This window comes from Battus philenor, unplaced genomic scaffold (assembly GCF_028537555.1).
Source record: "Battus philenor isolate CCGP_79_NKW_IND1 unplaced genomic scaffold, ilBatPhil1.0.hap1 SCAF_22, whole genome shotgun sequence".
Taxonomy (NCBI): Eukaryota; Metazoa; Arthropoda; class Insecta; order Lepidoptera; family Papilionidae; genus Battus; species Battus philenor.
Window position 1 is genome coordinate 7881350 of NW_027181685.1, and position 15770 is coordinate 7897119.

At 30.4% G+C, this 15770-nt stretch overlaps 1 protein-coding gene and 1 long non-coding RNA gene across 6 annotated transcripts in view; both read right to left on the reverse strand.

The window, feature by feature from the left end:
• LOC137923629 (uncharacterized) overlaps positions 1–12548 on the reverse strand; it is a 138314-nt gene extending 125766 nt beyond the window's left edge. The window contains exon 1 of the long non-coding RNA XR_011107561.1: positions 12145–12548. This is a non-coding gene — a long non-coding RNA (uncharacterized lncRNA). The remainder of the gene's footprint in view (positions 1–12144) is intronic.
• Positions 12549–14099: 1551 nt separating this feature from the next.
• The window catches only part of LOC137923721 (immunoglobulin A1 protease autotransporter-like), a 48171-nt gene continuing 46500 nt past the window's right edge, over positions 14100–15770 (reverse strand). For all 5 annotated transcript variants that reach the window (XM_068766972.1, XM_068766971.1, XM_068766973.1 and 2 more), the window contains one exon: positions 14100–15342. Coding sequence is in view for 4 of the 5 variants with exons in the window: in XM_068766971.1 (XP_068623072.1) it covers positions 15291–15342 (52 nt within the window). In the remaining variant the exon portion in view is untranslated. The remainder of the gene's footprint in view (positions 15343–15770) is intronic.

Here is a 15770-nt window from a genome sequence, read left to right on the forward strand (position 1 = left end):
AGAATGAAATTAAGTGATCACTTTATCATTGGTTTTATAATAAACAACGGTTACTTTCAACAATAGGCTATTTATTTCGTATAGTGCAAGAATTTAATTACACATGTGCAAGGTACATATTTTTTATTACATCGGAGTATACATTTTTTTGGATTTCGATTGATGTCCAATATTTGACGAATAGTGACGTATTTGAATTTACTCTGTGATTTGTATAGGACAACAAAAGTATAGTTTTGTTTTCGCAACGTAAAAATCTTTGATGTATCTTAACCAAAATGTTAACTAAAAAATAGCAGAATAGATCGAGCCTTTCTTGAGTTTTGCCTTTGGCAACATTTTTGTTGATTTATTTTTATCTGTACAGATAAATACAAGGATTTCGGTAAAACCTATAATTATAAAAAACAAGTGTTAGCAATTGGTAAAATTACATAGAAATATATTCTAAAATTATTTTTATGAAAAGTATTTGAAAAGAGGGAATTTTACAATTGTTATAAATAGAGTATCCTCTATTTATAACAATTGCAAAATTGTCTTGTAAAAGTAGTTTTGGGGATCGTTTTTTATAAGCTATTATTAGTGTGAAAAAGACATCGTCCAATGAATCGTTGTGAGGTGCATTTAACAACAGTGTCATTCTTTTAAAAAAGTTATATATTAAGTATATATCGTGTTTAATCCAACTAGAAAATGCCAAATAGTTTAGTACTTACACAAGCAAAAAGATCTATATAAAGAGTTGCGCAAATCGTCATGTCCCATATAGGCGTGGACGGGAATAAGGATATCGACTACACCTGGCCCGGGGCCCGCTTGTATTGAAATCGATTCGATCGTCGCATTATTGGAAAAGAACGCCAGACTAGGGAAGTTCGATAACACTGTGCCCTGACTCATGTTCCAAACACAGCAGCTCAACCGACCACGTTCAAACATTTTTCGAAAATACTGTTCACATGTAAACATTACGTTTACCGGTTAGCTAATAAATGCTCCTCTCCTAGCTTTCACAACACGATAATGACATTAATGATAAGATTTTAATAATTTTTTTAATCGCTATTATTACAGTCCCACAAAACAGTGCATGTTGAATTAATTAAACTAAATATTATAAAGCCGGTGCTTATTACAATTTAGTAGCTAAATTTATTTTCGAAAATTGAGTAACGAGAATTTTTTAACCATAGGAAGATGACACTGCCACAAGTGATATGACCTTTTTACCATAACTTATCTGACATTTAAAATTTTCCTCTACGGCTTTTTATATATATTTTCCTTACGGCTCTTCTATTTCTTCAAGTACGCGTGGAATATGAGTATGGATAAAACTACGAGTTAACGTGATGGATATCAAATTTAAGAAGTCACTTTGTTTATTTATAACGGAGACAATGAAAGATAAATAGTACACGTCGCAGTAGACTGTAGTTTATGATTATTGTAACATTCAAACAGTTTGAGAAACAAACACACATCATATATATATATATCATGATTTTAAAACACTTTACAATACTTTAAGCGTTGTTTAAGAAACTATTACGAATATTAAAATGCTGTATCTATTTCTAAACTCGTAAAAACAAATACCCGTAAAAGAAATATAAACATATCAGTAAGGAAAGTTGATATGACCAGAATTGATTCTTCTATATACCCTACCTGCCCATAAGGCGTCTATCTTTAGCCTTGGTAAAATGAGGCAACTGTAAAAACATCTGTATTAGGTCCTGTTCACACGAGCGTGAAGTCGTCACGCAACGCAAAGTCTAAAAGAAGCATTCGCTTTAAACGTGTGCGGGCTCCGAAAACAATCCATAATTAGACTTAATTTCGTATAAAAAATTAATATCTACAATTACCAATAAGGCCCTATGAAACTTGTAATTACTCAAATCAATGAATTATTATACATCGTACCCGTATAATGCACTTAAGTTTATTTTCATGATTTTTTCTTATATTTAAACCTCCAAATAATTGAAAGCAAGAAATAATAACAAGTTAACATTGAAAATACGGTGCAAAACAATGGGTATCATAAGTATAAGGACACAGTAGTAAGAAAATTAGTCAGCAAATATACGAAATATTAAAAACAAAAATGAAAAAGAAATAATAAGCTGTACCTCAATTATAATCATTATGAAATAAAATTGATAATGTACAACCGCCGTCACAAACTGTTCTCACAGCATATCCATAATGTTTTTTCTTGTTATTGCATGCATTTAGTGTTTTTGGAAATATTACTGAGTATTTAAGTCAATTGTGTTAAAAATGAATAAAAGTTTACGTAAATTAGTGACTCGTTATCCGATTGAATGTAAATGAAATCGCTAACGCGATCAGCGGTGCGAGTAGGCTTTTCATCGGCCCAAACGTATCCATTCGACCAACTGTTGAACCCCGAACTTAAAATATACTCCTGGCTAGCGCTCTTGTCGTGTGAAGGTGAAGGGTTGATTGCTACCGAATTAACACTTTTGTTCAAGGATCGAATAAAATGTATTTGGATTTGTTTACGCTCATTTACTTTTTTAATGTAAGACAAATGTTTGGGTGCTATTATAACTTTGTTCCTTGAGTGTAATGATTTAAAGAAGCAAAAATTTATTACCGGATGATTGATTGTAACTACCATTTGCTGTCAATACCTGCATAGCAGACCTTATTAACAAAAATCATTAGTTTCAGAAATACTAAATAATGTAATGACAACATGGTAAGAAAAATCGTTTTTAAAATTCGAATGACTACGTATTAAAATTAATTATTATATACTACTTGACTCAGCAGACTGTACATTCAGTGGTAAGTGACCTGTCGCTTTTCAATATAAAAATAATAAAGTAACATATATCAGAGTGAGATATGTGTAAAACTTTTAAAGCTTTTTGATGATACATTAGTTGTATTATTGCCTAGTAAAACGTTAATTTATTCTTAATAAAATATTTTATTTTTCTAAATCGCATTCGATTAATGGAAAACTAAATTGTAACAAAATCCCATCTACACGCAAAGTTAAAAATGGTTGCAACAAAAAGCCCAAACAATCCGGTTAGGCAAGCCGGAGGATGCCTTTGACCCGCGACATCCGGTTAGGCGCCGTGGCACGAGCACCACATGCGCGAGACAATTATTCGTGGGGTTAATGGATGTCGTCTGTGCTTTTTGTAATCGTCCTCAATCCATTATAAGATTAAGGTAAAAAGTTCCGCTTGGTATGTTTTAAAAAACATATTCAGTTTCCTTGGTAAAACACGCACATAGTGCCGGATATTTACGTTTAACATTTTAGTAATTAATGTTTTTTTTTAACTAGTTAGTCGCTTCGAAACACTTTAAGTATCAGTCTAACGCAGTCTAACAGTAAGAATTAATAAATAAATCGCAATTTACAGCAATTTTAATATGAATAATAAACAGTAATTACTTAATAATTTTTTTTGTTCAACATATTTATGTTCTTTATATCGACATTTTTATATAATTAATATCTCAACACAGCGAGGGACAGTAGTTCCTATAGAAATAAATTTTTGTACAGTTTTTTTGCATATCTCTCTCCAGGGATAATTTTAATCCTCGCTCGTGCTTTAACGAAAATTTAAAAAAGCTGAATTATATAATAGTCCTCGAGTTATCAGCTTAACAAGAATTTGGCGTTAAATTTGATTTATACATAAAGATAACTATAACCAAATATCTTTATTCAAGTCTAACTATATACGCACTTTTGAATCATATATTGTTTTAACATTATATGTAGAAGTACCACCGGCTCGGAATGCTGATCAGATGAGAAAACCAGGCCAGAAACTCATCACTTGCTCTTTTTAAATTAAATTTAACAACGATGTGTCATTGTAAATAACATACCAAGTCCAACACATTTAGATCAATTAAAAACTCTTGAATGCTATAATAGGATTTATTTAGTAATATACTTATAGTTTTAGATTTAAAACTAAGAAAAAGAAGGTCTTAGATATCTCATGGAACTTTATAGTGTATGTTATAACATACACGCGAATAAATATATCATAGCTTTATGAGCAGTTTATAAGGCGATAAAGTAATAAAAACTCATTAAAAAAATTAGTTGATCTTGCGGCGAGATCAGAAACTATTAAGTTGATTGTTCAAATGTGAACGAGGGGCTCCTCGTTAATCTGAGGTTAATGGAACGGCATTTCCCCTTCTGTTAATAGTTTACGGCACAAGATTACGTTTTTAAATCGTGTCACGTGGGGAGACAGTTTCAAAAAGTTTTAAACTGGATTTTTTGTCTCTTACTTTATACGAGGAAGCGACTATTAATAATTTGTATATTCAAGTAGAGCTAGAATTATAATATTTAAGTACTGAAAATTCATTAATTACACGAATTTGTATAATACTTAATTAGAAAGTAATTTTATCCTCAGAATTGGCGTATAGTTCTGGTGTATTATTCTATTTATATTGTAATATTTTAGTATTAAATATTATTCATAGTTGAACAAATTAACAAGAGTTAATGTTAAAATGTAAATTTGGTGAGCAAAGTTCTTACACGACATTAGTATGCGTGTACGTTGTTACGTTAAGTCATGATCCCCTCTCTTTTAGTTTTAAACTGCTTCGAGGAGTTAAAATGTGTGATTTTGTTAGTGATCTTTGGTAATGACTCTTTTATTTTATTAAATTTTTGTAAACCATGAAACATAATGTACCATAGTTTTGATGATCTTTAAAGACTGTCGGCACTGAAACGTGAAAGACCATAATAGCATGCAGCAGCTCGCAGACGCTCAACGAGCCTTACAAATGACTACCTATACTCAGGATTTCCTTATTAAAGTGAATCAGGAGATCACGAGGATTTGCAGTTGAATGGGGCCTTAAAATTTTGGAGCACTGGAGTTCTGGCCCACAGATTAGCAAGTGCAGCGTGAAACGTCTGCCTGTAGTAGGTGGACAGTTCGCCTTGTTAAGGTCGACGAAAGACACTAAATGTAGGCCGCTTCCAACAGGTCATAGAGGAAATCTATAGCGAGAGTCCTATACCTAGCAGTTGACATCCTATAACTGAAATAATGATGAATTAACAAAGGTTTAATTTGAGTCACATTTTTAGGACTTATGTATAATAAACATTTGTATTTCAAAATGATAGAACGGAATACAATGCCGGTTCGCGATAGTGTTATCAAATCGCAGCGCAAGTCAAATATTTGTGCGCGAGTATCGCAGGACTGTCGGTGGTCGCAAAGACATAGTTAAGTCGGACGGGCGGCGTGCCAAAGCGGTCGACGCGCACCCGATGTTAGCTATTTATTGCAATTATTTGCGGATTTCTTGACAGTGGAGTCCGCGGTACGTACGCTGGATGGAACTTTAATATTCGTTCAACGTATTAGAGAAACAGCGTTGTCTACATACAAACATGTTCTAATAGAACATACTTTTAGAAGTCAGATAAAAAGCATTTAAGCTATCGCTAAATTCAAGTCTTGACAAACGTAACACAAGTTACGATGAGCGCTTGATTTATTTTACATTACAATGCGACCAATCTGTTCTGCTTATTTTGTCTTTAGCTAGATGAAATAGTTCTGCAGTACCACGCGCCGTTTTAAATTCCCTGATATTACACAGCCAGGACTTTTACTACGAGTTAGTCTTCTCTTTTCAACAAGTTCTAGTATTATGATAACTTTTTATAGAATAGTGATTTACTCCAGTATTTCCCACGTCAATTAATACTTATATTCGCCATGAGGTACATTGTATAATCCCCACATCACAAGATCAAGGCGAATATAAACACCCGTTTTAGATTTTCCCGTGAGATTTTCTCATTTTCAGATTCTCTGGCATGTTGTACATCAAATTTATACAGGTGTAGTATAAAAAAGTCATATCCTGATGCGCAACCTACTTAAAGGAGTAAACAACATTCATGAAAGTGATGTGCAAACAATTCTGGCGTCTTTTTTCTCCACAAGCGGGGTGGTATTGCCGAGGAAAAGGAATGTCGACCTCTTTCAACCTTTCAGCAACGGTGTACAGGTAATGAGGACTCCCGTCCTATTTTAACGACAGACGATTAATTGAACGCGTACTCTAAGAGCGTCGTGACGGGGAAGGAGACGGTGTTATAAGATTTGTATGTTATGATATCCGGAAAGGAACCGATTCTGCTGCCAACACGACAGTTTTGCAAAAGTATATGAAGGTTGCTTCGCTGACGCTGCAGACGACGGTATTGCAGCTATAGGGATTTTATTCGGTGCCGGAATAATATAACTACACGAATGCTTCAAATATAAAATTCCTAATTCACCGAAATACTGTTTCTTTCAGTGTAAAATGCATAACGCTATGCGAACTATGTTAATCCATCTAAGAGTACGATTAATCGGAAATAAAGTCAAACACGTATAAGCATAATCGGTTTATTGTATTACAATAGCTCTGCCATCTACTCTAACGTTAATGTCCAATTTTAATCAAATAGGTCATCCGTGTTTGAAGTGTACGGTAGAATAAGAACTCAAGAGACAATCATGTTATACATCACTATAAATCATAAGGGCCCACGCACACAGATACGTTTGTTTGAAAAAGTGTATGACCTCATTGTACGGACATTAAACACAGAATGCAAGTACGAAGTGATTGTTACTTTTGTGATATTTTATCTGTACTACAAACGAGTCAAAAATCTGATACAGCTAATGAAAAATAGCCGTACTCGTAGTGACTTCTCATAGTGTATGTACAATAAACAATACGGGAAATTTCTTTAAAAGCCATCAAAATTATCATGATGTTTTTACAAGCAAACACATACTTTTAATAGGTACAAATTTAGTAATTCAAAATTTATAAAATTATAAAGCCCGATGTGGACTGCTGGAGATAGGTCTCCACCAAAGATTTCTAATCCAGTATCCAGCGCATTCCGATGACTATAACAAGCTCATCCGTCCAACGTGTGTGTGGACGTCCTACTCTGCCTTTGCCGGCCTGTGGTCTCAACTTCAGAATCTGTTGGTCACAGCGACCATCTGTACGCTATGCGCCCTGCTACGCTGCTATAAACAAAGTAAATATTCGATTCGATTCTGAATAACATATGGATTCAAAAATAATCTCAAAATTGTATCTAATAACCTAACCTCATTGACCTCTGAATCTAAATGTACTTTTGTGTATTCCTACAGAAATAAAACAAAATGAAAGGATGCAAAATAAAGATGTTTACTTAAAAATATTTTACTTCTTCAATTAGTTTATTGCAATTACAAAAGCTCAGTCTTTTTTTATGTTTTAGGTACTAACTCGTTTCTGAAAAAGAACAATCGGTGTCAACGACCTAACTTAGCGACTGATAAGTACATGGCATAAAAAAAACCGATAAAGATGCCTATAAAAAATGTAAGTTACTCCTTTTTGAGCAGTAGAAATGTAATTTGATAATTAGTAACGTTTTATACGTTTTTTACCATTTTATTTTATTTATATGCTTAACCATTTTACTCTTCTTATATAGTAAAATAAAGTTGCATAATATATCATAGACCAAATTCTTAGTTTGAAATCTAAAATTCATATTAAATAAATGTTCTTACAGTATTCAAGAGTTTTTAATTGAACGAAATGTATTATAATGTATACATCAAACATTGTTAAAAAGAGAAACTTTTGAGTTTATGGCTGACTCCTCTCAGCACATCAGCGTTCCGAGTCAGCGATAGCTTTACTACCTATAATAATAAAATATTTCTTTTAAAAATGCGTATAAGTGCCTATATGAAAGAAGATATTTTAAATTTTAACTTTTACGGCTTACACAGATGAGTATTGTATTGTAACTTCTCAGTTATTCCCAAGTGTAACCATCTAAGGCCCTTCTGCTAGCTATCGAATGCAAAATATTCATACGGTGTACATACCATGCTTCAAGCTTGCGTGTGCGTCGTTGTAATATTTTTACATATCTTTTTTCGCTCGGGGTGATCATTTCTCAATTATTTGATACATTTCACATGACGTGTATTTTTGGTAAAGTATCAAAATTTTTAAAATTCCAAAAATTTAAATCGCCTACCATATTTGGATTATGAATATCGTCTACTAAATATTGTAACATTATTATTTTATATATGCTAGTAAACACAGGCCAAGCAAAGTTTATAAATACGAACATTTCTCGTACATCGATACTATATATTACAACCATTGTGCCCAAAAATGAAAGTGTATCGTCAATGTACTAAAAGAAAATTTATTCTTTATTTACGGTTTAGATTTGAGTACGTGTGCGTCCAGCACGGCATCGATTTTTTTTGTAGCTGTATAATTCTGTAATTTTTTTTTGCTTGGTGACAATTTTTTTTTGTTAAAAACTATGCAGCTGCATAATAGATTATGTAATATCGTTACGCCTACCTAGTATTATTATAATTATATTAAACCGACATCATAATTGTATGACTTTTAAATACGTTTAATGAATTCATAAAATCACTCGAATTTTATTATTTAAAAAAAATTAAATGCATCCTATTGGTATGTAATCCTTTAGAAAATATTGTATATGTATGTATTTGTTTGTGATTCTAATTACTAGTAGTCGACAAATAAACCAATTACTTATCTTAACTAATCTTAAATGTATATTACTGAACTCATCTTGAATTATAACATTGGCACATACTTAGTTTTTCCAATGTTTATATAAAATGTATAAGTTTGCTGATGCAACTAAAACATAAGAATTCCCAGGTTGGTGTATCTACAGATAATAAATCAATCACCATATTTTTACCAACATTTCTCTTATAAAGCATTCAATATGTTATCATTGTGGATGGTTATAACTATGTCATTATTTACTGATTTTCTTAATACTTTACTTTTTATCTATGTTTATTGTACATATACAGATTATACCATAGATAATAAATTAAATATATCACGCCCACTTATAGTAATTATAATAGAAACATTTTCTTTTCGAGACATGGGCAATTTTCTGCAGTGAAAAATTTATAGTAAAGGGTACTAATAAATTGTTGGTATTTTAAGTTATTAATATAATGCAGTCAACTGTTCATAAGTTAATAAATAATAATTTTTTACAGCCTTCATTTTCTATACACTAAGTGGACAGATAATCTTGTTAATACAGACATTTCCAACAGGTCCCATCAGAAATCTCTTGGGGAAATCTATGCTACTATGATCATAATAATTTGCTTTCAATGAAAAAGTAGTTATGTAGTATATGTAGTTTTAAAATTAAATTATAACTGTAGGCTCATGGTCTACATTTATTTAAATGACATGATAATTCATTGCATATCTGGCTGTGGTTAAATGATAATAAATTTTATTACAAGTTAAACAATTCCTATTTTGTTATTTAAATTTCTTGATCTATAATTATTTCTTTAGATGTTACAATAACTTATAGTAAATAAACTTTATTTATTGTAAAACCACAGACTGCAAAAATCTGTTTTATACTCATCAATCAACATTAATAACAAGATTACCACTCTACCTACTCTATACTCTATAATGACAGATAGACAAACTTAACCTATTCTATATCCCACAGTAATAATTCAATAGTTATTGTTTTTTTTACTAAAAGAAAGGCTAAAGCAATACTTTAGCTTTAAAGGTCCTATCATTTTTTATACATGTAACTTAAAAAATATTACAATATTGCCACAAACAAAAAAAAGTTAAATAGATAATAATTACCTACTAAATTCATAAATTTTAATAAGATATGTAGGTAAAAAAAACTATTGTTGATTTGATTTTTATTTTTCAAATACTTTTTATGTTAACTGAGTGCATGTTGCGATTGCCTATCATTGAAATTAGTTCTGTATTTAGTTTATTGTCATTAGTTTGTATTTTATTAGTAATATCCTCAATTTTGTTAGCAATCCTTAGTAACTTAAATAAAAGAAGTTTATCGTCTAATAGCGTAAGCTATTTTATAATTATATATTAATTTAAAGAATCAAAGTCTAATAACTAAGTACATTCATACCTATATCTCATTTTATTGTAAAGTAAAATTTTGAAAAGTTATACACATATACTTTTGCTCATACTCTTTGCATTTTGAGTCATGTGCTTAATTAGATTGATCACACAGGGCACACCACAGTTTTATACTTAGTAAAACATATCTGTAAAAGCTCTGCAGTCAACTTCATAACATATACCAATAGAATATTTTTATTTAAATCTAATATCGAACTGGAGTAACTAAAAAAAATGTATCATAGATACAAAATATATTTTTATTCTCCTTGGAGATTGGTAGTTTGCCAACTATCCTTCAATAATCAAAATTAATAAAGACATGGATTAGAAATGAGACCAGACAAGATTTAGAAAATTTGACTAAATATCAAAATAATATTCAAGCACAAAAAATATATAATTTCTTAGCTTTGGTGCCTAGCCTTCATAAGGCAAGTAGAGGGCGATTTTCATTAATTGTGTGCATGAATTTATTCTTATTATGCTTTTAGTTTGTCATTATTATACTTTAAGTTTCACTAGTAGATGTGACTTTTTTTAGTTTAAAAAGTGACCTTCCAGTAGCAATTCGCTTGAAGTACAACCAAGAAATATGATGTAATCACCATGTTTTTTATGGCTTAACCAAAACTATATATGTGCATTAAGTTTAAAAGTTAAGTTTAAAAACAAACTAAAATATTTTTTGTAATTTTAATTAAAGTAATAATTATTTAAATAAACAATATTACAACTGGGACGGACCCTTACATTATTGCAGTAAAATATCCATAAAAAGACATGCAATATAGTACCAATTATATATGACAATGAATCAGAATTACTCTTTAAGAAGAAGCAGGACCTTGATATACCATTTTCCTGTGAGAGGGTCAGGGCAATTTAGTTTACAAAACGCTGAGTAAAACAAAATTGGTCAATGATTCATCAGTTTATGAAAACTTACTATAGAGAAAATGTACTGAACAAAATAACGTTATGAGAAATAAAGTGATTTTTACTGATACATACTATCACCATTCTCATAATTATTTAAAAGCCATTTCAAATAAAATTCTTAAGCTTATAAAAAGTATATCATAAATACAATCACAATTTTTTGGATTTTTATTTAAACATCTTTGTCTGTGTACCGTGTATTAAACAAAAATTTATAAATCAATATAAAAAATTGTTTTTCCAGTTTTCATGATATTCCTGATGGTAGTGTCTGATATAACATTGTCTAATATGTAAAGAAATAACTTTAATATTTCCTTTATTAAATACAAAATAAAGGGAGTATAGTAAAATAAAATATTTACTGGAATTAAAAAACTTTAAAGTGAATTCAAAAGTTTAAAGTTTTTTAACTGTTAAGAATATATCTGTGTAGAGTTGTATTTAAAAAGTTACATCTTTTATATTTACCAAGTGCTTATCATTATTAATATGACTGATGGTGGCTAATAGTAAGAAACATTTCAGTTTTAATAAAATGTCAAGATTTATCAATGTAAAAATCAGATTAAGCATTAAAAAAAATAGAATTAAAAACTTAACAATGTCAACCTTATAACACATTGAAATCCTTTTCACCAAGAGCTTATATTTAGGCAATTCATTAATATAGTTAGGAAATATAGTTCTGCTAATTATTGAATGGAAAAGTCAGGTAATAATCATATGTGAACAAGCCTTATATCTAGTTTTGTAGAGCGCCGTCCCGCTCGTTCACATTACGAATACAATCTCGCCATCGCTCTCTCTCCCTTCACTCCATGGATAAGAGAAAGTAACAAAAGAGAAATAATACTTTTCAGCCTCAAACTACAACAAACGCCGTATCCGCCTTCATAATCACATCACCCGTTAAATTAGCAGTATTTATTTTAATTTAAATCAGCGCGTACTAGACTTAATGCATAACAAACAAACTGATTCATAACCTATATTGTGCACTGTGTACATACATTTTAACTATATTTTTGTAGATATACATTGTAATACATATGACTGGAAGTTAAGGTTTGTTTTTTATATTTAACCCGATTGATAAGTAAAGTAAACAAAAACAGGTGAACTAACCCTTTCTTCATGAGCCACCTTCGATGGCCCCGGTTGTATTAGGAATGTTCCAATAAAGAAAACACTCATCCATTTTACAAACACGCATAAACAATCACAATATATATTACTTATGTTTGCACTACTTGTCACAATCAAAATATAATTCCACTATTCGCTGCGCTAAACGCAGACGTCATTGACAAACAACCGAAGTGACGAACTATTGCACGGGATCACATAGTAGACGAAAACACTGTATATTTTCAGAGCCATTGCGTCGAAATATCACAATTCTTATCACTTGACGTTATTACATTACTAACCACATCGTCTTAGTGTGTTATTTATAAAAATAAAAATGTACAAAGCATAAATTACTCCCAGACAGCACTCGCGACGTTGCACACTCGCGTATAACGTGCGATTTCTTTTTAACACTCACACACACACACGTATAAATAAAGGTAACAGATAACAATGGCCTACTTCAAATCAGTACCAATCGCTATGGCAACATTAACCTGTATGAGATATTATTTTATTTTCAATAATTTGGAAATTTAAGCAAAACCAACGTTTCATAAAACATTTATTTCATTTTATCAAAAACATTTTCTCTACGAGACAAAAAGTTTTATGTCAAAAACTTCTAAAAATGTTTTGTCCTAAGCAAAAAACAAATGTCTATATATAACCGAATAATAACTAACTTTGTAAAATAGATATCCTATTTTTGTTTACAATATCTTTACGTTATCGATTCTAAGACAAGAATTTTTTCTAGAAAAAACGCCAGTTTTTATTTTTCATATTTACCATTAAACAACTAACAATACTTTTTCGTGTCTTGACACTAAAAAATATACACATTAAATAATATTGGTATATATTTGCAGCATTCTTAACATCGAGAAAATATGTAGGTATATTTATGTAAAAATGTATTCAGGATTAATTTATGTTATAATATACGAATATTTAAATGCTTATACGAAGGGATTATCTTTAAATCATTTTATTAAATAATTTATTTATATTATTCCATAAGAAGCTGCATTGTGTTTATTATTTATTTACATAGAAATCGTAAATATATGCGTTTCAAATACGTAATTGTGCTTTTGTGATAGTTGTATTGATAGCAAAATCATAAAAACAATACGTATTGGTGCTAGCTCATCATACGTATTAATTTCAAATAAACTTGAACAATTGTATCTCACCACATAATCTCCTAGATTGTCAACTTTGTTGACATGCCATGTTTGTAATCAAATGTCGAGTTATATTTCTTTTAAATCCATGTTGATTTGCACAAATTATTAAATAAATTTGATACTCATTTTCAATTCTAATGTACGCTAAAATAAATAGAAGAAGGTATTAAAATATAGGGACAAATAAAACACTTATTGTAAACATGCATAATTTTATTAGAAATTAAAAACAAAATTCCTTACACTACCTAAATAAGGCACGACGTGACTAATCAAATGTAGAACACGACGAGAAATATAAAGCAATGCGGCTCATTAGGTAAATCAACAATTTGTATATTATACTTTCTAAAAATCAGTCGATATAAGAGTTATATTTCTCAAACAAATGATGCAATTTAGAAAATTGGGTCCATGGTTCTATCACTTTACGCTTTGACGGAATGAAATTCTATGGTGTATGCAAATGCAAGAGCAATCAAATGATATGTCAAACTTTGAAATAGCCATAACACTGCAGCGAATTTAACTTCTTATTAATATTATAAATAGTAACTTTGCCAAAATAATACGTATCATAAAATTTTGTCATGGAATTATTTGTATACAGACAATAGTCCACATAATCTAATAAAATAGCATTAAACTATCTATTTCCTTTTAAATTAGTAGTTTGTAGTCATATTCCTAATGAGAAGACAAACAAGCATTTCCATGTTTTCACACCATCATTCTCTGCTTTCAAAAAAAAAAGTATTGATGTAGACAATATTTTTAATTTATTTTATTCTAGAATATGGTCAAACAGTATACAGGCCAGTTGCTATATGGATATGTGCCAGGAATAGCAGTAATCTTAAATAATACTGCAATACCAAACTTTACATAATATACAATAAATTTATTTTAAAATGTAGATATAAATACAATTTGTACACTCATCCCCGGAAAACGAGTGTCGCAGAACGTTTCGGCATACAAAACGTTATAACTATTAAACATCTTTGTTAGCGACGAAATGGATCGGTGCTTTGTGCGTATGTTACAATATCGGTGTTCATGAAATTTAAACCAAAAACATACAATAGAATTACACAAAGCTAAACAAGTACAAATATCTATTCAAAATGCAAAAATGTCTTATTCAAAAATAAATTATTAACCTTTATGTCATTGCCTAAATTTACATAATTAATTTGTAAATAACATAGAAATATTATCTACTTTGTATATTTTTGTACCAAATAATGATTCAGGTGAAAATTTAAGTAGTGGCTGACGGAGAAAACAGATAATAGCCAAAGAAGAAAAAGGAGGTAGAAATTAATACTTTTCTAATATTTGAAAAGTCTATTTCAATTCACCTCTGAAAAAGACATAACAAAATTTTTACTCGAAAAATTTTGAATGCCCAATTGTTTAATAGGAAGTTTATTTAAGAATGTATTGGTGCAAATGCTGTTGTTAATTAATATTTGTAAATGTTTTATTACAATGCAACTTATACAATATACAATTAACATGTTATTGTCCAATCTCGCATATCTAAACGTGGTGTCTATTTAAAGAGATATTCATCATGTACCAATTTTCTCAACTTAAAAGGAATATAAAATATATTCGATATATTACACAATATGCAGCAATTGAATTTTTATTACATTCAAAACGAGTTTCTTTTATTTAAGAAAATATAAAGTTGTAAAAATGACACCACCATAAAATACAATACTGCCAAACATTACAATCGCAAATTTAATAATATCAAGAATATATTCTGTGAATAAAACAGTAAAAAACGTATCGCATGAAAGCTGTATACAAACTCTAAAAGACACCAAATTTTTTTTCTTCAGTCAGTTGTTATAATAACACATTTTGTTTATTTATTATTAACACAGTTATTTGTGAGCATTTTGCCCAGAATGTGGGCAGAAAGAAAGGTAGTCAGTAATGGTCAGTGTCTGCTGTTGGGGCCACAGAGTATACTGATGGTGGTCTGAAATAAAATATTGAGATAAAATTAATATTTACGAAATATACACATAGTCACATAATATAAAATTCATTAGATGGCTGTAGGTGATTACAGAAATTGTCATCCTCTTTACTTTCTCACAATCATCATCATCATCATATCAGCCGATAGACGCCCACTGCAAGGCCTAAAAGATTCCCACGATGATCAATTGGCGCTGTCACCAATATGATCGATCCGCCTAGTGGGGATGCAAAAATTTAAAATATTTAGTTCATTTACAGTCATATCAGCTATTAGTCAATCATCATCATCTTATCAGACGCTCACTGCAATACTTAGGCCTCCCCAAAAGATCGAATTGCCCACACCGCGTCTTTCGGCTCGTGGGTGCCGATCTAGAACCTTTAGGCCTATTATTAATAAATACATACATTACAATCACATTA